The 22,395-nt window shown below is 38.2% G+C and overlaps 1 protein-coding gene across 1 annotated transcript in view; it reads left to right on the top strand.

Moving 5' to 3' along the window:
* Positions 1–14,859, top strand: part of LOC109065241 (huntingtin-interacting protein 1-like) — a 42,232-nt gene extending 27,373 nt beyond the window's left edge. Inside the window, exons 9-31 of the mRNA XM_042771058.1 lie at positions 170–227; positions 356–431; positions 822–965; positions 1,056–1,153; positions 1,267–1,339; positions 1,897–2,080; positions 2,972–3,060; positions 3,893–4,009; positions 4,124–4,225; positions 7,231–7,425; positions 7,578–7,725; positions 7,837–7,923; positions 8,793–8,900; positions 9,431–9,567; positions 10,717–10,827; positions 10,935–10,993; positions 11,263–11,356; positions 11,435–11,535; positions 12,439–12,544; positions 12,627–12,750; positions 13,264–13,325; positions 13,401–13,518; positions 13,734–14,859. Coding sequence (XP_042626992.1) covers positions 170–227; positions 356–431; positions 822–965; positions 1,056–1,153; positions 1,267–1,339; positions 1,897–2,080; positions 2,972–3,060; positions 3,893–4,009; positions 4,124–4,225; positions 7,231–7,425; positions 7,578–7,725; positions 7,837–7,923; positions 8,793–8,900; positions 9,431–9,567; positions 10,717–10,827; positions 10,935–10,993; positions 11,263–11,356; positions 11,435–11,535; positions 12,439–12,544; positions 12,627–12,750; positions 13,264–13,325; positions 13,401–13,518; positions 13,734–13,744 — 2,402 coding nt within the window. The 3' untranslated portion in view covers positions 13,745–14,859. The remainder of the gene's footprint in view (positions 1–169; positions 228–355; positions 432–821; positions 966–1,055; positions 1,154–1,266; positions 1,340–1,896; positions 2,081–2,971; positions 3,061–3,892; positions 4,010–4,123; positions 4,226–7,230; positions 7,426–7,577; positions 7,726–7,836; positions 7,924–8,792; positions 8,901–9,430; positions 9,568–10,716; positions 10,828–10,934; positions 10,994–11,262; positions 11,357–11,434; positions 11,536–12,438; positions 12,545–12,626; positions 12,751–13,263; positions 13,326–13,400; positions 13,519–13,733) is intronic.
* The last annotated feature ends 7,536 nt before the right edge of the window (positions 14,860–22,395 follow it).

Genomic DNA, 22,395 nt, shown 5'->3' with positions numbered 1-22,395 from the left:
AATATTTAAAAATATATATAATTTTTTTTTTTTTTTTTTTAATGATGTATTCTGGTAGAAAGTTGTTGTGTCATTGTTCTGTATTTGGCATTGTTCCTTTGGATATTATAATGAAATGTAATAAAAATAGAGCTAAAAATAGTGTGCTCAGTCCTCTCGTATCTTCCAGGTCTGCCAGCAGATACTCTGCAGGGCCACAGGGATCGCTTCCAGGAGCAGTTTAAGAAGTGAGTCTGTCAGTCAGTATCCAGTCAGAACAGTTACCATGAGTCACGCAGACTGACACTATTTTTATTATTTTGTATTTCTCACTCTCTCTATCTTTTCTTTTCGCTCCGTGCCTCTCTCTTTCCAGGCTGAAGAGTCTGTTCTATCGCTCCAGTAACCTGCAGTATTTCAAGAGACTGATTCAGATCCCACAACTTCCTGAGGTGAGACTCCTGCAAACCAAACAGATTCCTGCCTGACCTGAGTCCAAAAATGCAGCTAGTGGAAAGAAATTATGTAACTCATTTACATATCTGCCTGCTTAGTTTTCTAGCAGTAGGATTTTCAACTGGACTCCAAGAAAATATTGCAGGCTGCCCTATAAAACAGCATTTTTCTTCCATTTTCATGACATTTCTTATATTTTAAATTAACATTAGAGGCACAGCGAGCTATTTTTTCATTTGTTTGACCATCATGTTTACAACATTGTGACATTAGCTCAACCAAAGACTATAGAATACTCAAGACATGTCAAAATACAAGGGAAATAGTTTTGGAAACCTGTGTGAAAACAAATTTCAGTAGTTCCCTTTCTTCACATCTCTCTTCAGAATCCGCCAAACTTCCTGCGGGCGTCAGCCCTCTCCGAGCACATCAGTCCAGTGGTGGTGATTCCGGTGGAGTCTTCATCCCCTGAGAGTGAACATGTAGTAGAGACAGAAGACCTGGTGGACACGGACATCCCTCCTTTACCGGTACCACACAAAATCTCACTATCCAAATTTGTCTGTATACTTTCCTTTTATCTTGAGTTTCCTAAAGACAGGGATTTTTTTCTCCATTAGAGTACTGTGGACACCAAATTTGACGATCTCTTCGGCACCTCGGCCGCTACAGACCCATTCAACTTCAACAGTCAGAACGGAATGCGCAAAGATGAGAAGTAAGACTTGGAGATACTGTTGGAGAATATAATTAATAAGTTATAGGACGCTCTTTGAGTTTATTAGAACAAATTATGACACAGGACTCATGAATATGAATCTCTCTTCTCAGAGACCGTTTGATTGAGCAGCTCACAGCGGAGCTGCAGGCCGTGAAAGAGGAGCTGGAGTCCTTCAGATTGGAGGTAAAGAGTGGGAGATGAGAGGAGGTCAAATCTGTTTGGAATCAGAATTTTTTTTTTAAGAAATTCATATTTTTATTCAGTAAAGATGCATTAAATTGATCAAAAGTAAATACATTTGTAATGTTACAAATAAATGCTGTTCTTTAACATTTTTTTAAGAAAGAATCATGGTATCCACCAAAATATAACTGTTTTCAACATTGATAATAATAAGAAATGTTTCTAGAGCATCATATCAGCAGATTAGAATGTTTTCTGAAGGATCATGTGACACTGAAGAAGTAATGATGCTGAAATTTCAGCTTTGCCGTCAAAGGGATAGATTACATTTTAAAATATATTAAAATAGAAAACAATTATTTTAAATTGTAATAATATTTCAAAATATTTTAGTTATTATTTTTAACAGTTACGATTAACAATAGTTTATACTGTATTTTTGATAAGAGACTTCTTTTAAAATATTTTACTGGAGTACATTTTGAAGGGTCATGTAGAGTGGAAGAGAAGTGAAAATGAAAGCCATATGCCACTAATAGATCTTTGGTTTTTCTCAGAGTGGCCGTCTGTGTCAAGCGCTACGGGGGCGTGTAAACGAGCTGGAGGCGGAGCTTGCGGAGCAGACTCACCTGAAGCAGCAGGCGTTGGGTGAGAGCGAGTTCCTGAGGGTGGAGCTAGACGACCTGCGCAGGGTCAAAGAAGACACCGAGAAAGAGCAGCGCAGCCTGAGCGAAATCGAGAGTAAGAGTTTGTTGTTTAAGCAATTTACCATATTTTCAGAGTACAAATCTACTTCTTTTTTATTTCAATTATTATATTACATTTTCACGACCCTGCTAATGTTTAGAGAACTTGGACTGAAAGCTGAAAGCTGTAAACAGGTTGGACCAACCTGTTCCTCTTTCGCAAATAAAAAAAAAAACAACAGGCTTTTCTTCCTTTTTGGTTTATTTACACTCAGTGGTTCACCCCAAACTATTGCTTTTTTTGGAACATCAGTTATCCTTTCATAAATCAGCATACATAATGGCTTAAATACAGTGTTATAGCCAGGATATTAAAGGGATAGTTCACCTTAAAATAATAATTCTGTCATAATTTACTTGCCCTCACGTTTTATTTTATCTGTGTAACACAAAAGAAGATATTTTAAAGAATGTTGGTGATCAAACAGATACTGGTAGCCATTGACTTCCATAGTATTATTTTTCTATACTGCAGAAGTCAATGGCTACCGTCAACTGTTTGGTTACCAACATTCTTCAAAATAACAGAAGACTCATGCAGGTTTGGAACAACTTAAAAATGATGACAGAATTTTCATTTTTGGGTGAACTATGCCTTTAAAGGGCTGTGCAGAGTCAGTACAGATGCAGGACAGTAATGGATACTCATTAGACAGTCTGTTTACTCTTTGGAGCTGAGGAACACAGCCAGAAGGGACTCCAGTTCACTGCAGCCTCTAATCAAATGCTTATAAACCATACAGTCCAATTCACCAGCATGCAGGCCTGTGCTGAGGCTCTCAGTGGTGCTAACTGTTCCGTGATGCAGAGAGCAGGGTCTGAGGCATATCAAGACTTGGGTTTTTTGATACTTAATGCAGATATTTTGGTTGTGTGTTTTTTGTAGGAAAAGCACAAGCTAATGAGCAACGCTACACCAAATTAAAGGAGAAATACACAGAGCTGGTCCAGAGCCATGCTGACCTGCTGAGGAAGGTGAATTGTCTTAATATTTTTGTGTAAATATAGTTAATTAATTAGGTAATGGTTATATTTTTTTCCTGTTCTGTTAATTCTTTAACAGAAAGTTCAAAAGAACAGCATTTATTTAAAATAAATGTCTTTACCATAATTTTTTATTAATTTAATGCATCCTTGTCAAATAAAAGTATAAATTAAAAAGGGAAGGGACAGGAAAACTCTCTCTCTCTCTCTCTCTCTCTCTCTCTCTCTCTCTCTCTCTCTCTCTCTCTCTCTCTCTATATATATATATATATATATATATATATATATATATATATATATATATATATATCATTTCATATATATATATATATATATATATATATATAATATATATTTTATTGCACATTTCCTTCACGCTGGAAATGGAAGGTAAAGCATGTTGGGTTGTGGGATACAGTATCTCACACAGCATGCTTGTTTTGGCAAATGCAGTCGGTATTCTGTGTTTTCCATGTAGATAGTAGATGGAGAAGTTTGCATACTGCACAGACACGGTGTGCACAATATATACTGCTTACTTGAGCTCCAGTGTCAGGCCTCTCAGTATACCTGCAGGTGGTTTAGCTTCTTCAGCAGACTTTTTTTCCTGCAGACTCTGCTCTATTTCTTACACAGATGAAACTTGGCACTCTGGTCCTCTGCCATGCTTAGAGGCTGTCATTACACTCACTGCCATACAGCCACATGCTCTGATCCCACCGCAGAGACATCCGACAGTGGGTGCCACGTCCTTGGGAAAAGAACTGGGTCAGCCAAGAGTCTTGGCTCTGTGCTAAACTGTACATGTCTATGTGTTTCTCAGAATGCTGAGGTGACGCGTCAGATGACGGTGGCCCGTGCCGCCCAGGACGAGGTGGAGAATGTGAAAAAAGAGATGCAGGACAGATTGAAAGCCGCTCAGGATGCTACCAGTCAGCAGGTTGGACACAAACCACATGCGTGCGCACACACACGCACACACACTCCCTCTGCCTGATGTAACCTTAGTATGCTTGTCTTACACTTCCCTATCCTCATGTATGTACACGAGTAGGAGAAGACTCAGTTAGAGCAGCTTCAAGCTCTACAAGCCGAGCTCATGTCCAGCAGATCTGAACTAGAGACCCTGAAGAGTACCGTCACCTCCTCCCAACAGGTGGGACCTCACCCTCTACCCATCATTCTCTTCCTCTTCACCTCTGTCATGAATCCATCTCCATTCTTTGTCCTTATACTGTATAAAGGGGTCATGAACTGCATTTTTTCAATTTTATAATGTTCTCTGAAGTCAACTTATAATGATGGACACTGCTGTGATGTACTCTGAAAACAAAATGAATAATTTTGATTAAACATATCAAACAATCTGTAACAGACAGAGCAATAGAGACACATGGTAAAAACAGTTAATCACACTTGTGACATTATCAGATCCTTGAGCAATGCCAAGAAACCATTTCAAACACAATAAACACCTTATATACTGTACAGACCCAGTTTACAGACCTCTTATTAGCCAGCTTGTTATTCAGATTCTTGTAATGCATGGATGAGTCTCTATCATTTTCTTGCTTGAGTAATCTTGTGTTTGCATCTGTCTCATATTTACTTGCCTCCTCCTATGTGCGTGAATTGGTTGGCGGAGCTAAAAAGGCAGTAATGTTGACGTAAGCATTGATCTTCTTCAGAGGTGTTCTTTTGTCACACTATGACATCATATTGAGATGAAATATGAAACAAATTGCTGTTTTGGCAGCTTGGTTTCAATACAAGCTGTTTTTGGACTGACATGGAAGTTTTGAGTACTGAAACTTAGAAGATGTTTTTGTAGTACAAAAAACTCTTACATGTCAAAAGATGAAGGGGAAAGTTTCATTTCTCAGTTCATGACTCCTTTAAAGAAATGTCAAATTTTAACCCTCTTCCATACATCCCTGTTCAGCTCTCAGCCCAGCACAGGTTTCATGTATCACTGTCTCTGCGGTTAGTCTAGCGCAGGTGGACACGGTGATTCTGTGGGGTGCTGAATTACCTGAGTTAATGTGTCCAGACTGCATGTGTGAGATGATATGTCCCCCCGCCTCCCCCTCCATCCCACTTCCTTCTGTCACCTGCACACCTGCTGCAGCACCTCCACTGCTGCCTCTAGCAGCTGACTCAGCTCAAGGCATCTGTTTTCTTAAAACACTGACACGGTTAACATCTATAGCATGAGTGTATCAGTTTCACTTTTAATAAGCTTTATAGAGTGCTGCAGGGATGATGTATTTTTTTAGGTCAAAACCCGGAAACGAAGTAGCAGTTTAGCACTTCAAGTCAGTGGGTTTTTGGTTAAATGCCTGAAACTTCTGTGGTTAATGTGGTTAATTCTGTAGTCTGTGGTTAACACAAGCTCAAGATATTTTAAATGCTTTTACTTGTCTTGAAAAAATATTATCGGCCGATATAAGCCTGTCACCGATATATCGGTATCGGCAAATATGCCGCAGATATGCCGCCAATATGAATTTTTTTTTACAGAACATATAATGCAGATAAAATGCTTGAAAATGTGTAATTACTTTGTTTGTCCATCAGAGCATGCTCCATTGTTTGCTACTGGCGACCTGGATGAAATGCTTTAAAGCTTAAGTCTGTGGAAAACCATTGAAATGGCCATATCTCCGTAATGGCGCGGCAAATCCACACCAAATTCGTGGGATTCCTTCTACTCAAGGAACCCTTAAGTGTACGTCTAGAGGCCTTCTTTCAAATGAGACCACCCCTGCGACGATAGCCCCCGGGGTTCGGGAGTTACGGGTGGTTAAATTTGCAGTCCATCGCTAACTGATCTAGCGATCCCGAAGTTGAATAAACTTCAACTTTACTGTTCAGTGCACTGATGTCAGATCCATTTTGGATAAAGTTTATTGTTAAATGCCCTACCTCCATTACTCTGTTACGTCATTATAAGTGTTTGATCACCACATTTGAGTGATCATTGCAAAAAATGTTTATGTATATAAATAAATATATTCTGTTTATGTATATACTGTATTCTATGTATAGTACCAGTCAAATGTTTGGACACGAATAGAAAAGTGTCCAAACCTTTGTCTGGTACTGTACTATAATATACACAAAGAATATCGGCTGATATATCGATATCGGCCTTTTTGTACTCCCTAATATCTGTATTGGTATCGGCCCCAAAAAACCCTTATCGGTTGGGCTCTAATTAAATATAATCATGGCAAACAAAATTGTTTAATGGTGAATGATGTGAATGAAAATCTTGTCACCATGGTGTAGTTTGTTTATATTTTGCGTTTAACTTTTTACTTCTGGAGATTATATCTAGGCTTCAAAATTCCTAATAGTTGTGTTAATTTGTGGAGTTTATCTTGATGAACAAAATATGTATGATTCATAAAATTTTGTTGGTCGCAGACCTTATTTTTTGCAAAAATCCAAAATTCCTGTTGGGTTTTGTTGAGGGACCCAGGGTGAGCTTGGTTGGCCTATGCAATTATGTCAGCAATGCAGTGCTGTAATGGTATGGCCATGACAGATTTGTATCTCGAACCTTTTGCAGCATCTCATTTTTTGCAACGTCTTGCACATGTGCGCCGTGTTATTAATACGCCGTGTCAAAAAGAATTTCAACTTTTACATGAAGTGCAGCTCATCAATGTCGGTTCCAAAACAGTGGACCAATCAGAAGATCCCACGTGGGGCAAGTGTTGTGAGGCTCTGTTTACTATACCAAGTTGGCATTGCAACAGTTTTATTTTACAGCAACATGATTGAGGCAGAATTCTGCACTGCGCTTTTTTAAAAACCGTTCCTGAGCACTGCGTCTCGCGTTTTTAGATGCAAAGATGCATTCTGTGTAAAACAGTCCCTAACACTTCTGTTTTCAGTATCTCTGACTTTTTTCATTTCTAACCCTTGTTCTCTTTTTTTTATTTTAGTATTATTTATATACTATTATAGTATTTACAAATATTTTTAATTAGCTTTTATTTTTAGATTTTCATTTTAATTAAAATATCACATTAAAACTTTAAACACTCTCTTCGTAAATAACAACTATAATCAATCTACTCGTTGATTTTTGTTTTCAGTAAAATGTCACATTAAATCTTGTAATTGACAACTTTATTCACTCTCTTCGTATAGACGAACGAGCAGCTAGGTACTCGGCTGTCTGCTCTAGAGGCTGAGAAGGCGGGGCTTATGGAGACTGTATCTCAGAAGGAGGCGGAGCTGGCCAGTTTGGGGGTGGAGTTAGAGCGTGTGCAGAGCAGTCTGTCCAATGAGAGGGAGAGTGGTGTGAAAGCTACTGAGGCCCTGCAGAACCAACTCAATGAGAAGGTGAAATAATCTGTGTTTACTATTGATTGTATTTGTCCTGTTACAATAGTGGCTTTGTATGCATTCAAATTCATTATACCAGAAGAAAAACACTGTAAATATGACAAACATGGAGTTTAAAATGCCTGTTTTCATTGTCTCTCTATCTGTAGGAGAGTCGTGAGCAGTCTCTGGAGAGCGAGTTGGTCTCTCTGCGCTGGGCGGCTCTGCGAGCAGCTCTGGAGGAGGCGGGAAGGATCGTACAGGACTGCCTGAATCAGCTAGAGGACCCCGCACACATAAGCTGCACCAGTTCAGCCGGTCAGTGACCAGCTCAAATGACCCTGAACCCTCCCACTGATTGCACCACACACAGCAGGGATTGCCCTACGAGAGCGTAATAAATATTAAAAGACCTTCTTGTGTGTGTAGATTACCTGGTGTCCAGGTGCCAGGTGGCTCTGGACTGCGTGGAGAGGCTGCAGTCGGCCAGAGACGGCTTTGTATCAGATAACACAGGTGAATTACATGTTACACACACACTCATTTCCCCTCTCAACTAGCATTCATGAATGGACCATTGACTCCAGCAGTGTTGTGAAAGTTACTTTGAAACTGTAGCTTTACAAGATACAAGTTACACGTCATTTAAAGTAGTTAAAGAACAGCAAAGTTACTCTCTTGAAAAACTAGTTCGCTTCATTGAAGCTGCATAAAGAGAACATTTTTTTTTAAACAAAAACAATAAAAAAAAATATAAACAAAATTATATTTCAAAATCACAAATGCTTTATTTAACAAAAATATAAATAAAAAAAAATATAAAAACAATATATATATATATATATATAACACACACATCAAAAAAAAAAAAAAAAAAAATTTTCTCAAAAAAAAAAAAATAAAAAACATATCTGATTCATTTTATTTTTTTATTTTTTTTGAAACTGAAACATTAAATCCATATCTGATTCAAATTTGAATTTTGAGACAAAGGGGGAACACGGTCAGGCTGTTTCTTTGGCTCGCTTGCTAGTAAGGCTGCACAATACATTGTGACACATCCATAGTGTAGTGATTTGTCATGCTACTCTGCTAAATGTCAGAACTCAGTACTGAGTCAAATCTACACAATTCTAAAGGCAGCTGAGTTACTTTAACACTATTGAAAACTTATCTTATTCCATCACTGTTCTTCACTCAAAATGCACAAGTTAAAAACACACACACAAGTCACCTAAGGATGTACTTTTTAAAAACCCATTACCAAAAATGATTCACCATGAATGCATGCAGACTTCATTTCATCACTTTTGTTGACACTCAGTCTATTGAGATGAGAGGCACTCATATGTTTCTCACTGATTTCCCTGTTATGTGTGTGGTAGATGTGTCTGGACTGGTGCGGGCGGTGACTCAGTTCGCTCACCTGGTGGGCGATGTCATCATGCAGGGCAGCGCCACCTCCCACATGGTGCCGGTGGAGCAAGCTGACGGTGAGCACAAGACGTCAGTATACATATTAAAAAGAGCTTATGTAATCATATCAGCACAGCTGATGCACCTCTATGTAAATACTTCCTGAAAGACCCATGAATTGACACTGTATCGACCAATCAGCATCCAGAACCAGAACTATCTATTATTTGATATATGCAGCATAAATGTCATTTCTATTATTAAACTGCAGAATATTTTACAGCACCACATAAAGAGAGACGTCCAAGAATATGACTTTCTGTTTGAGTTGGTCTCCATACATCAGGAAGCTCAATAGTGTCACTGCGGTTCTGTTAATAACTCCGTCGCTGGAGGTCTAATGTTTTCAGTAGAGCTGCTTTAAAGGAACTTGACGTAACTCAAAACTGCTAATGTGTGGTTCCCATGCACAAGAGTGATCACGTCACAGCCGTACATGGCAGGAAATGTGTGTCTGTCCGAGCGTATGTGGAGTGTCTGCAGGTGACAGATGGCTCGTCTGACTGCCCTCCACTTTCTGTCTTTGTCTTTATCTGTGTGTGGGCAGCATTGGCAGACTACGTGAAGGCGTGTGGCGCGGAGGCCCTGGCGTTGCTCTGCCAGCTCAAGGAGCAGGAGTCTGTGGGGACGGCAGACTGCAGCCGGCTGAGGGCGGCACTGGATACCGTGATGGCCTTGGGCGAGGTGAGAGAGCCACTGGGAGACAGTCCTTGTTTTAGTATAGTAACACAGTGCATTGAAAAAAACAGCATGTAATTGGCGGAGGGAATCTTTTTTTATTATTATTGGAATTATTATTTCTTACCGAGTCATTTAAATTATGCCATAACTAAAATAAAATGCTTGTTTAATGTTTACTGCATACTGTATGTTATATTCTGTGTACTACCTCGTGTTATTTTAGTATTATTTATGTATTATTATAGTATTTATTCATATTGTGAATTGGCTTTTAGGGGACACTTTTTTTATTTTGCAGTGTCCGTGTTGCAGTGTAATTATACGTTTATATTCTGAGACATTAATTTATTACATTTATCTCACTATATGATTTGGATAAGGATTAGGGTTTGATTTATGGTTAGTTGCATGTAATTATGCATAATTTATTGTTATTACTATAGTGAGTACATGTTGCTTCTAACAAGGACACTGTAAAATAAAGTGTTACCAGTTTTTGATTTTTATATTTTCAGTTTTCTTTTTTAATTTTAGTTTTAGTAATTTTATATGCTTTTGTATGCATTTTTATTGTTTTTTTTATCCTTAATTTTAAATATTTCTTAATTTTGATAGTAATTTTAGTGCTTTTAAATTATTATAGTTACTAGCCAATGCAACATTTCTAAGTTTTTCATCTAATTGTACATTTTTATTTTATTTTAATATTTTATGTGATTTCAGTTAACGAAAACAATTTGTAACAGTTTTAGCTAACAACATTATACAATAATAAACATCAGTGAGAATAGTGTGCTACATCACATACTTAATTCACCAAGTTGCCATCTGATCAAATGAGTCAAGAAGGAGGGGTTTAAAAACTTACAACTTGTATTCAGATAATTTTTTCCCATCAGAAATAGAAAGTCATGTCTAATATGTCTTAATATTTGGCACTCGGATCAATTAAGAGTCAAGAAAGAGATTTTAAAATCACAGATGATTATTCGCTATGCTGCAGATGGAAGGTCAAGCATATTGCATTGAGTGTGCTCTGGTTATATGCTGCACATTTTAGCATTCAGAATGTATCATCCAGGTATTCCATGTGTATTCATATTACATAATGCAGAAATAGATGTAGTATGCTATTTTGTTTTCTCTGAGCAGAAGTTGCGTCCTCGGGGTCTGGAACTACAGCAAGGGGAGCTGGGAGATCTGGTGGAGCAGGAGATGTCAGCCACATCGGCAGCTGTGGAGTCAGCCGCCGCCAGGATTGAGGTAATCAGACGGCTCCCTGCTCTCCCTGTCCTACAGACAGATGCTTAATAAAACATTAAGCGCTCCAATCTACTCCTCTAATGTTTTTCCCCATTGCTCTCAAACAGGAAATGCTCAATAAGTCCAGGGCGGTTGACACTGGAATCAAAATGGAAGTCAATGAAAGGTCAGACAGACTGAGCCACATGTGTTTTTCATATAAATTATGTTTTAATGATTACTGTTACAGTTACAAAAGCGCTTTTACAGATTTTATTTGGTCGATGTTCCTCAGTGGATTTAGGTATTCAGTGATCAAAAAGTCTCAATGCTGAGCTTATTTCACTTTGATAGCGCAGCACGTTTGCATTCACCCAGAAGCATTAGCAGACCCACCCCGTGCATACGAAACAGGCTTGTGAGAATTTAAATATTGCTCTCTGTCGCCCCCTGCAGGATCTTGGCATCGTGCACAGATCTCATGCAGGCCATCAAAGTGTTGGTGCTGTCCTCCAAAGACCTGCAGAGGGACATCGTGGAGAGCGGCAGGGTGAGTCAACGTATCTAGCAGTTTTAGGAAACCTCCAGCTTAAATTGGGTGTTAATGAAGTTGCTGCTGTGTTCACAGGGGGCCGCATCTATGAAGGAGTTCTACGCCAAGAATTCCCGATGGACAGAAGGTCTCATTTCCGCCTCCAAGGCAGTAGGTTGGGGTGCAACCATGTTGGTGTGAGTATTTTAGAGAGTGAAAAAATAAAAATGTCATTTTTGGGGGATGCTATTACATGGTGATTAAAAATCTCAGTGTGTAACAGAAAGCTTATAGGTTTTAGGACCCTATAAAATAAGTTTTATGTTTCCATTTTATTCATTTATTTGTTTATTTTTTTATATAAATAAATTCAGTTTTAATTTTTTCTCAAATTCTGTGTTCTTCATTTTGAATTGAATTCATAAAAGTTTAACAATTCAATAAATGTATTAAAAAAATTTATAACAGGGCCCTATTAAATTGTTTTTTTTTTTTTTTTTTTATAAATTAAGATGTTTTAAGCAAATTTATCATCAAAAAATGTGCCAATCAAATTAATAAATATATATATTTTATAGATATGTTTTAAGATGTTTTAAGCAAATTTATCATCAAAAAATGTGCCAATCAAATTAATCCATAAAACTTGTAATCAAATGAAAATATAAAAATTCATGTATAACAAAACATTGCATTTTTATTTTGGCCAAATGAAGTGCTGCACAACAGATTTTCACTGTATAAATTAAAATGGGGATTAAAAAAAATCTCTCGGTTTGTGTGAAATTCCTTAAAAAATGTTAATAAATTGCCACTCATTCACTCTCAGTCACATAGAACATGTAGACTTTATATTTGTTTTTGCGATTTAATAATCAAAGACTTTAGTGCATTTACAGTTTTGTCCAAGAATTGCCCAATTCTGTGACATTTCACAGTATACAGTAAATTCCATTTTAATGACTGGATTTTGCAATTCTTGAGCCTGTGTTTTCCGCATTGCATAAATCATAGGGCCCTACGGTTTGAATCCTAAGCTAGTTTATCTATGAACTATCACCATTGTGCTGCCTCCAGTAAAGGTTTTTGTCTTTCTGCAGTGATGCAGCTGATCAGGTGGTGCAAGGCACGGGCAAGTTTGAGGAGCTGATGGTGTGTTCACATGAGATCGCCGCCAGCACAGCTCAGCTGGTCGCAGCATCCAAGGTACAACAACAAATCGGTACTTGAATTCACTTTAAAGCACTCTGATGTTAAGGATGATATATAATCCATTTTATCTCTTCAGGTGAAAGCAGACAAGGACAGTCCAAACCTTTCCCGTCTTCGGCAGGCCTCCAAAGGAGTCACCCAGGCCACCGCGGGAGTCGTGGCATCTACCAAGTCTGGCAAGTCTCAGATCGAGGACACAGGTGAGGTTTACAGCACAGCCTTTTCAGCTCATCCTCCTGACTCAACATTCTCAGGCACGTTTAGCTTGGCTGCTCATTTGGGAAATTCAGGCTTGAATTATGCTTGCAACATTTCCCCTATTATTTCTTGTCATTTCTCCATTATTCATTAAAGAAGAGCCTGAAGAAAGTAGCAACAGTGGCAGCAGCCTCATTTCCACTTCTCATTGACCTCCACAGTCGCATTGCCCCATTTCACATTTAACTATAGCTATGAAAACTGGTTTATGGTGCCCTCCAGAGATACAGGAACGAGCAAGTCTACACAGTCAGCCTCGCTTGTGCTGACGCTCTTCTCTGGAGGCAAGACATTTAAACAACATTGACCAGTCACAGGAGTCAGTGTCCTTTCATATCCAGACCAGCAGGGGACATTGTGTTTGCACCTGCAAACAAGAAAATCATCTCAATAGTCTAAATGATGTTAGACATGAATTAAAAGCCAAAAAAATAAATAAATTCTCTCTGTTTCAGAAACGATGGACTTTTCCGCAATGACACTGACTCAGATCAAGAGGCAAGAGATGGACGCACAGGTGAGAGTGTATTAATCTGTTCCCCATGTATTTGTGCAAGTATGTGAGCAAATCTGACGGTTTAACGTGTCTCAGGTGCTGGTGCTGGAGCTGGAGACCCGACTGCAGAAAGAGAGGGAGCGACTGGGTGAGCTGAGGAAGAAGCATTACGAGCTCGCTGGCGTCGCAGAGGGCTGGGGAGGAGAGGAAGAGGGTAAGACCCCCAAACAGCTGTCTGTCAACAACACAATACCGTCTGACCATCAGCCAAAACTGCTTCCTCCTCAAACATCATCCCAGAATTCCCTAGCGAATGGAGTGGGTTGAAATGTTTCGGGCTGAGGATGGTGTATCAAGCTAATTAGTGGTGCAGAGGGTGTGTCGTGTTTGCTCGTGCGTAATTCGTCTTTCTTTTGTGTTTGTCCGCAGGAACGGGTTGAGACTCGTCACGTTCTGTGCAGCAGCTGTGCTTGACGTCTTTATATATACACACTATCTTTCCCTTCTCCCTTTTATTGTACTTTTTAACTCTTTTTTGATTTCTTTATTGTACATTAAAGCCAAATAAAAGGTGCTTTTTTTTCTAACCTGCTCCTTCCCCGGCCTGTGGAGTCTGGAGACGTGAGGAGTGTGACGGTATTGTGTGACGAAGGGGGAGGAAGAATGGAAGTGGATGGGACACCACCTAGTGGACAGAGAGGGACGTGCAGGCTCGCTGAACTGTCTGAGTATTTAATGTCCTCTTAAACGTCCTCATTACGAAATGGAGAATCTTTCCCGTCCCCGACCATTTAGAACAATCCCGTCTCTCCGTGAAATATCCCATGATGCATTGCACAAGGGTGAGTCACCGCGTTTTATAGGATATGACACTGTGCTGTGATTCTTCCGGACTCAACTTTTACAAACAGCAGCAGTGTGCGACTTCCACCTCTCAAACGCATTCCTTAATGTCTGGGTCCGTCCTTCCCTAGTCCCCTAGCAGTGGACTAAAAAGAGTGCTTTGGACATAATAGCTGAAGACCTACTGTGGACTAACACCTGAAAACACTAGCAAACTCAACCGAGACTCACTTTTTCTGTATTCAGTAATTTTTTTTTTTATGTTAAGCTTTTCTTTGATTATGTTCCTGAGGCTTTCACTTTATAAGAAACCCTAAATACATTTAATCCACTGGCTTTTTACTGTTCCACCATGTTGACTTATAGGACAAACTGCTAAATAGCTCATCTAACCTGTGATATTTCAACAAAACTGTGTCCTGATGCGTTTCACCAGTTTCAAGTCCATGACTGAATATGAACTGACTGTTTTTGTGAGACCTCACATCAGGCTGGAGCTCATTGTTTTTGTCTTAATAGCTCTATTAAGGTCATATGGTTTGTTCAGCACAGATAGATATGGCACCGTATTGTATTAGTAACGGTCCCTAAAATGGTCCCGTGCGGTTTAAATGCTGTTAATATGACAATATCTGTTAATTCCTGTTGTCTTCTTCCAGCTCCACATACGCTCACCCCTTCACACTGAGGCGAGGAGAGACATCTGTGCCTTTCACAAGGGAAAAAGGGTCACATTCCCTCAAAAAGACCTTTAAAATCATGATCTGAGTAGCATTAGGACAGTGTTTTAAAGTTGTAGTTTGGTATTGTGAACTGAGATCATGAAATCAGTAGAGTGTGGTGTGAGAACAGATGTAGCCATCCCTGTGTTCAACTCTGGTGTGATTCATTTGGACTTTTGAGCTTCCCTTTTACAACTGGATATCTAAAAGAAAGAAGAAATAGTACGGGGCCCGTAAGGGGACATGGTGATGGGGGAAAATATGATTGGAGGAAAAATTACATTTCACTGTTTTCCCCACATCTTTTTTCTATCACCATCTCTTTTTGGAGCTCCATAACATGGGTAGAAATTAATAATGAAAAAATATTTAAAGCTGTTTTAGAATTATATGTATTTCTCATTATATACAGTACAAATATTACCATGATGTATAGCTACTTACAAGTGTACTTTACAGTTTAAATTATATCATTTTATTTATAGTAATATTTTAATTTCACACCAACTTAAGGGAGAAATTAAAATATTCATATATATATATGCTTAATTTTCATTTGCAACATATAATTAATGTTTGGGGATTTTTGGACATTTCTTGACCGTTTTCATGAGATTAACACAAAATGCATGAAGAATGTTAAGTAAAATGTATTGGGCTCAAGAATCTGTCCACTTCTGTCAAAGCAATGTAGACCACACAGCCTTGTAGACCACCACTGTCTGCCAGCAGCACAGCTCTCACCAGGGCTCACAGGAACTCGCAGGGTTACCTCAACTTTCCACAAACTACCAGTCAGTAACTACAAGAGAAAATGATTGAGTTTAGGGTTCCTGTCGACTCAGTATGAACATGCGTTGACTAAACCACGTGTGTGTGTGTCCTTTAATACTAATATAATGTGTGTGTGTTTGGGTGGATGCTGTGTGACTGAGATATGATATATACTGTATATCCCGTTTGTTATGTCTTAATGCCCTTATATTGTTTCACTCATTGCACTGCTTTGGCTGTTATGTTAAGTTGCGACACTGGGTATTTAATTTCCGTTTTTTTGTTTTTTTTGGAGTGTCATCATCACCTCCGGTAATGGTTTATTTCACTGTTTCGATTCGGTTGTCTAGTCTTACCAGCTCAGCCAGCCAAAAAACCTCCCACCACTTTTAAAAAAAAAAAATAACACCCCTCAACAACATTTAGAATAACATCTTATGATATATACTAAAACTGTGTGGGTTTGTTTTATTTTTCAGTTTTTAAATAAATATTTCACTCATTGATATAAATGCTAGTTGTTTTGTCTTGATTCCGCTTGCGTAGATGTTTGTGTTATGTCAGAATAATTGATGTTACAGTCTGCATCGTTGAGGTTTTTGGAGGCCAGAGGGGAAAATCTTTGACGCAAGTTTGTATAATTATTCAGATTAAGCAACCGGTGAGTTATTCAGTTACGTAAAATGATTTGTTCAAGCAATAATAACAAAGACTGAATCTGTTGACTTGCTGAAGATTATCCCACCAGGTGTCACTAAACATTACAGCCTGAGTTCATACAGGCCAGAGAAGCTCCTCTAGTGTTTGTCTAGTCTAAAAGAGAGGACAAGGGAGTTGAGTGCTGAGTATGAGTAACTATTAAAGTATAACTAGCATTACATTACTTTTTAAAATATAATGTTCAGTCTAATCCACTGAATCACTGGTCTTTAAAAGGGAATGGATACAGATTATACTGCGAAGATGTCAAGACCTGGCAAAACACCCAGATGCTTTTAGATACTGTATATTTACATTAAAAATATTTAATTGAAAAAGAAAATAGGAAATACATTTGAACATCTATATTAGAGATAAGAATAATTATGAACACACTGGAAAAATAAAAACGTATAGCATGGATCAACCAGGTGTGATTGATAGCTCAAACAATATGAAACAATTCCTATTATTGTAACTAACAAAGATTACAAAAATGTAATTCAAATCCCAAAATTTGATCATAATGAAAACTCTAGGCACTATCATCTCAGAATTTAACAGTTGTGTTTGTGCAAGATTTTTTGCATTTTGCTGAAAAGTTAAATACTGTTTTTACTTCATTATATGGGGCATATTGAACTAAATAATCACTTGTGTAAAAGTTGTGACAACTAGGCCTGGACTCTCTCTTAATAATAATGTCAGTGCTGTAGTCACCTGTTATTTATTATTATTATTAATTTGATTAATTATTTCCTGTTCAGTATAAAGTATCCAAGCATAATGGTCTTGACATTTGGCAGATGCTCTTAAAAGGGAACAAAGTATAATGACTGCTGTAATGTGCTGTCCTAATGGCCTGTCAGCTATAGACTGAAGACAGCAAAACACAAAGAGAGCTGTGATTTAGTCTTGCAGTGGATTATTCAGGTTGCTGTCTACAAAATTACTGACACATGCATTTTTTCCTAAATAATCACTCCCTTTTGATAATCATTAGAAATAAATACATTTTCTTTAAAGAAAACCAGAAAACTCACTTTAACCTTATTCATGACTACGTTTCAGAAATACACGTTTATTGTACATATACTGAAAACATAATGCCACATTGTGAGGAAATCATGCCATCTTTTGGACAGTATTGGTAGTGCGTTATTATGTATTGTAAGTAAATTCTTGGCAGTAATATTTCTGAACTGGAAAGTGTTTAAAATGTTTCATCTTACTAAGTGTTTAAGTCTTTCATCTCTAGAATGCCATCATTGCTGATGAACAAGAGATGGTTTAGTGATGATGGTGGGCTGGTTAGGAATCAGTTTTAAGGATTCGTGGCTCACAGTTTCAGTGAACGGTTGCTGTTTACGGTGTTTATTACCACGACAACCGTCTGCGTGTCCGAGTTGAACGTGCTTCTTGTGTGTCCTGCCTGTAGCAAATGAAAATATTATGCATCTTCCGCTGACTGCCGCACGAGCGCGCGCGCACACTTCTCTCTCTGCGTCTGCTCTGTTCAGCGCGCGGCTGAAAGGAGCTGCGCTTTCAGTTAATACACAGATATGTTGCTTCTCTAATCTTACATGCAAGTATAGCCGAAATCACAGCACATTTTTAGCGATTTTATCAGACGACTGCACGATTATAAATCAGGATTTTTGTGCAGGTTAACATCTCGGAAGGGAGAGCTGGTTAGTCTTAATGGGTCGCGTTTCAGTCACTATTTCATATTCATCCCGTTGTCTGACAACAGAAACAGTCAAATATATCAATGAAAACAGTTTAGAATTTAGCTGCATCAAAATACAGTATGTGGCACAGAGAGGCAAACAAATGTAATAATAAATAATAAATGTACACTTTGCATGTTCAGAAGAAATGAGATGCCGTCTTGCGAAAATGTAAACAGGCTTGAAGTAAATTGCTCAGTGCAAAGAAAGAGAAGTAATAGGAACCTAGTATTTCTTTTTTTTTTTTCATGTGTTTGTTTTTCATTCTTTGAAAAACATCTATGACCTGTGAAACATGTCTACTCTTCATGCTCTGTTAACTATGGTTTCACTAATAATAAACATACAGTATATTACATAAAGTATCAATATTTATCCATGCCCATGTTGATAAGATTAAAAACTTGAAGGCCCGGTTTTACAAACAGGTCTTATCTTAAGCCAGGAATAGGACTTAGTTAAATTAAGATGTTTAAGCAACTTTTACAAAAATGCCTTAGAAGAAAATGTTACAGGTGTGCATCTTGACACAGAACAATGACACTCACATATTTTAAGATATTTTCAGTTGAGACAGCTCAAACATGCATTTTGTCTGGGACTAGTTTAAGCCTTAAACTAAAGGAAAATTATTAATTTAAGGTACATTTGGAACAGAAAAAATTAGTTAACTCATGACAATCATGTGATAAATCGCGATTATATATTTTAATTGATCAATAGCCCTAAAATGACAAAAATGACAAAAAAAAAAATTAAAATTGTAGGCTTACGCTGGTAACTCATCAGTGGACTTTCCTCATCAGTATAGGATATATTTTTTCACACTTTTCTCATTCTCACAAGTTTTTATATGAATGAACCTCTGAAGGGAACTGATTGTCTTCAGAAAAGATTCAATCGCATTTTCATTTTACCCGATAAAGCATCATTTATTAGCTGAGCTGCTTTGTTTACAGCCATTAACGAGGAAACCACTATATTTTTGACATTTCAAAGCACCTCCTACTGGTAGAGAATGAATGTGCATTTTCAATAATCCAGTCTGCAGTTTTTGTTCAGACCAATTCACCCACATAAATCCGTTTTAAATAATATAATAATTTATACTTCTGACTCATCCCTTTTCTTAAAAAAATGGTTTAAAGGTTCAGTTGTAAGGGTTTATCATTTTATAATTTTTTTGTGAAATAATAAAAGTGTCTGCTAAATGAATAAATGTAAATGTAAATGAAAGAATCCCATTATAACATGTACATAAAAAATGTAGAAACAACAATGTTGCACCGTTGTGCAGCAGCAAGCATCACGACAAAAAAGGAACCTCAAGGTTGATCTAGATTAACCCATTCAAATATATACATCCCCACCCCAATATCACCAAATCCCCCCCAAACAACCAAAACAGACACCATATAATTTTACCCCATTCTTTGTCTGTCTTTCTATCCATCTATCACATACACTCTCCACAGCCCTCAATGTAGACCACAGGAATAAATCAATCTGTATAATCTTAAACACATAGAGAGATTATCACAGTCCTTAATCCACATGGAAAATATAGTTTGGCCCTGTTTAATTCTATGCCTCCCGGTGAGCTTGTTTACAACAGATTTCACTGAAGTATATGGTGTTGCTTCAGGACCCAGATTTTACTTTAAGTGAAAGTTGAGATTAGTTATTGAAATGAAACAAAACATTAGCGTATCTCCGAGGTTCAAGATAAAATCCTCTTGAATGCCCACAATCAGATCACAGATTTGCCACTTGCTCATCTCATGTCACTCTTTGAACCTCTTGTGCTTTCTCTGTTCACTGTGTCAATGCACCAGTCTGTGTGAGTCTCTGCTGCAGAGTTTTGACTCACTGAACAGCTCTGCTATTTTTATCCTCTGCAGCTCACACTCCATCAGGTTAAAGCGAGCCTTACCTTCAACACAAGGGCTGAACGCCAAACTGAGAAGAAAGGATTGCTTACGGAAAGATGCTTGTGAATGTTGTCTCTGTTAAATAGGAAGGGTGGGGATGGGTGGTCACTCAAAACAGTCAACCTACCATAAAAATATCAGACTATGCCAAGCTCTGGCCTTTTAAAGGGATAGTTCACCCAAAAAGCATGTTTTGTAATTATTTATGCACCATCATACTGATCAACACAAAAGAGGCAAAAAGAGAAGTTTTGAAGAATGTTCATGCTGCTCAGTTCCATATAACAAAAGTGGATGGGGACTGGGGCTGGCAAACTCTAAAAGGGACAAAAGTACATGATAAGGCATAATAATGACCCATAAGTCTTCTTCAGCCATACAATAGCTTTTTAGAGAAACACTGAAATTTAAGTTGTTATTCACTGAAAGTCTTGTTTGACAGCTGTTGGTCACCATTCACTTTCATTCACTTTTCATTCAACTATCCCTTTAAGGGTTTGCTTTTGCCCACAGTCTTATGTTCAGCCTAAACGTTACATAAAAGCGCTGCTTGCTGGACAAGGAGGCAGATGCAGATGTGAGGTCATTGGCCAAAAAAAGACGGTTCTCCCTGAGGACTGCACTTTCATAAGCCAATAAACAGAACCCGATCTGTTCGGAGCGCCATCATTCCTTGCTGCAGTCTGGTGTTTCAGAAACATGAGCACTTGATGTTCTTTGTTTGATTTTCTGCTGAGTCACTACATCCCTAGACACTTCATCCTCTGCTTCTGTGTGCTGCTCATATTCCTGCATTTATTCACTTAAAAATGCATCATCATTTACTCATCTCACGTTGCGCCATACCTCTGACTTTCTCTCTTCTGTGGAATACGAAAGGAGATATTTAACAGAATGTCCGAGTTGCTCTTTTCCATACAATGACTGTGAGTAAAAACAAACAAAACATTCACCATTAAAATTACATTAATAATTCAATTGTGCATATTGCAGGCACGTCCTCTGTTATAAAGTAGCTTTGTGTTTGAAATTTAAACTGACATTTGGGTTTTTTCACTCTGACATTTATGTACAATTGTCGCAATTCGCCTAATTTTAGGTCAATTAGCACTGCATTATTCATATATTAATTTATTTATTGCCTGGAAATGACTTTGTCCATATTGGGATTTCCTGCACGTAGTAAGTTTTATTACTTCTACAAGGCCTTGGACTTTCTGTGCGACAGCCCCTCCGGCTTCGAGTATGAATGAAACACACACTTCAGTGCTCAATAATGTTCACATCGTCTCGTTTTGGATATGAATAAATCATCTTGTCATACATAGACTATCTTCTTTCTTCGCCCATGGGTAAACACATCCAAAGTGCAGGCACAGTGCAATCTTTCAGTCAGATGCACCACGTAAAATGCATGCGCTCTCATGTCACTGTTGTTGTTAATGTTTAGGTTATTTTAGCTTCGGTAATTTGCTCTGTTTAAGAGGGCAATGTTTTTCAATCATCTGAACTGTGTGGATGCATTTTAGACACTTACATTGATCTTCATCCATGAAACTGCGTCCTTCTATCAACCGAGTTTATATTTACTTAAACTGCTGAGTGCTCTGGTTATATCAATGGCATGACCCATTTCAGGAGCTGACAAAATTATGATTTAAAATTTCACTGAAATATTGAAACCAACACCAGTGACTGAAAGTCAAAGCAAGTGGTTTGAATGTTTTTGTCTGTAACAAAAGTATTTGTAATTGGTTACTTTCCATCTCTGCATATTCATCCATTCACCACCGGAGAGCTCGGTAATCAACTGTAGGTGATATTATTCGCCCACACACTCAGCAGAGCAACACCCAACCACTGACAGACCTTAAATAACCTTAGGCAGTGGGCTGCATGAGATAAACACAGGGCCCAGACACTGAATGACACCAGCCCTCCACAGACACACACTTGCACTGCCTCCTCCGCAACTTGAGGAGAGAGAGAGAGAGCCAGTTGCTAGGAGACACGGCCCCCAGTGCAAACACAGAGCCATCTGTCTGTGTAAAGCAGAGACGAAGGGCAACTCAAAGGTTGGCACACTCCCTGGAACAACAGAGGAGTGGAGAGTAGCCATCTTCTATTTTAAGCTTGTCCATATTGAAATAATGAGCCCACATCTGGATTTTTACCTCAACTGCAGTGTTGAAGGTAGGAATGAAGTGTGCTAAACTGCTAATCTAGATAAACCTGAGTTTAAAATGTTAAACTTTTAGTTTAAAGACAAAACATAGAAGTCCATCAAAGCAATATTTCACTCAAAATGAAAATTATTTACTTAGGTTAGTTACACTAATCTCATTCCAAACTTGTTAGATAATCTTTCTTCTGTGGAACATAAAAGGAGAGG

The sequence above is a fragment of the Cyprinus carpio genome, chromosome A15 (genome assembly GCF_018340385.1).
Source record: "Cyprinus carpio isolate SPL01 chromosome A15, ASM1834038v1, whole genome shotgun sequence".
In the NCBI taxonomy this organism is placed as follows: Eukaryota; Metazoa; Chordata; class Actinopteri; order Cypriniformes; family Cyprinidae; genus Cyprinus; species Cyprinus carpio.
This window is presented reverse-complemented; position numbering and strand designations above follow the sequence as displayed.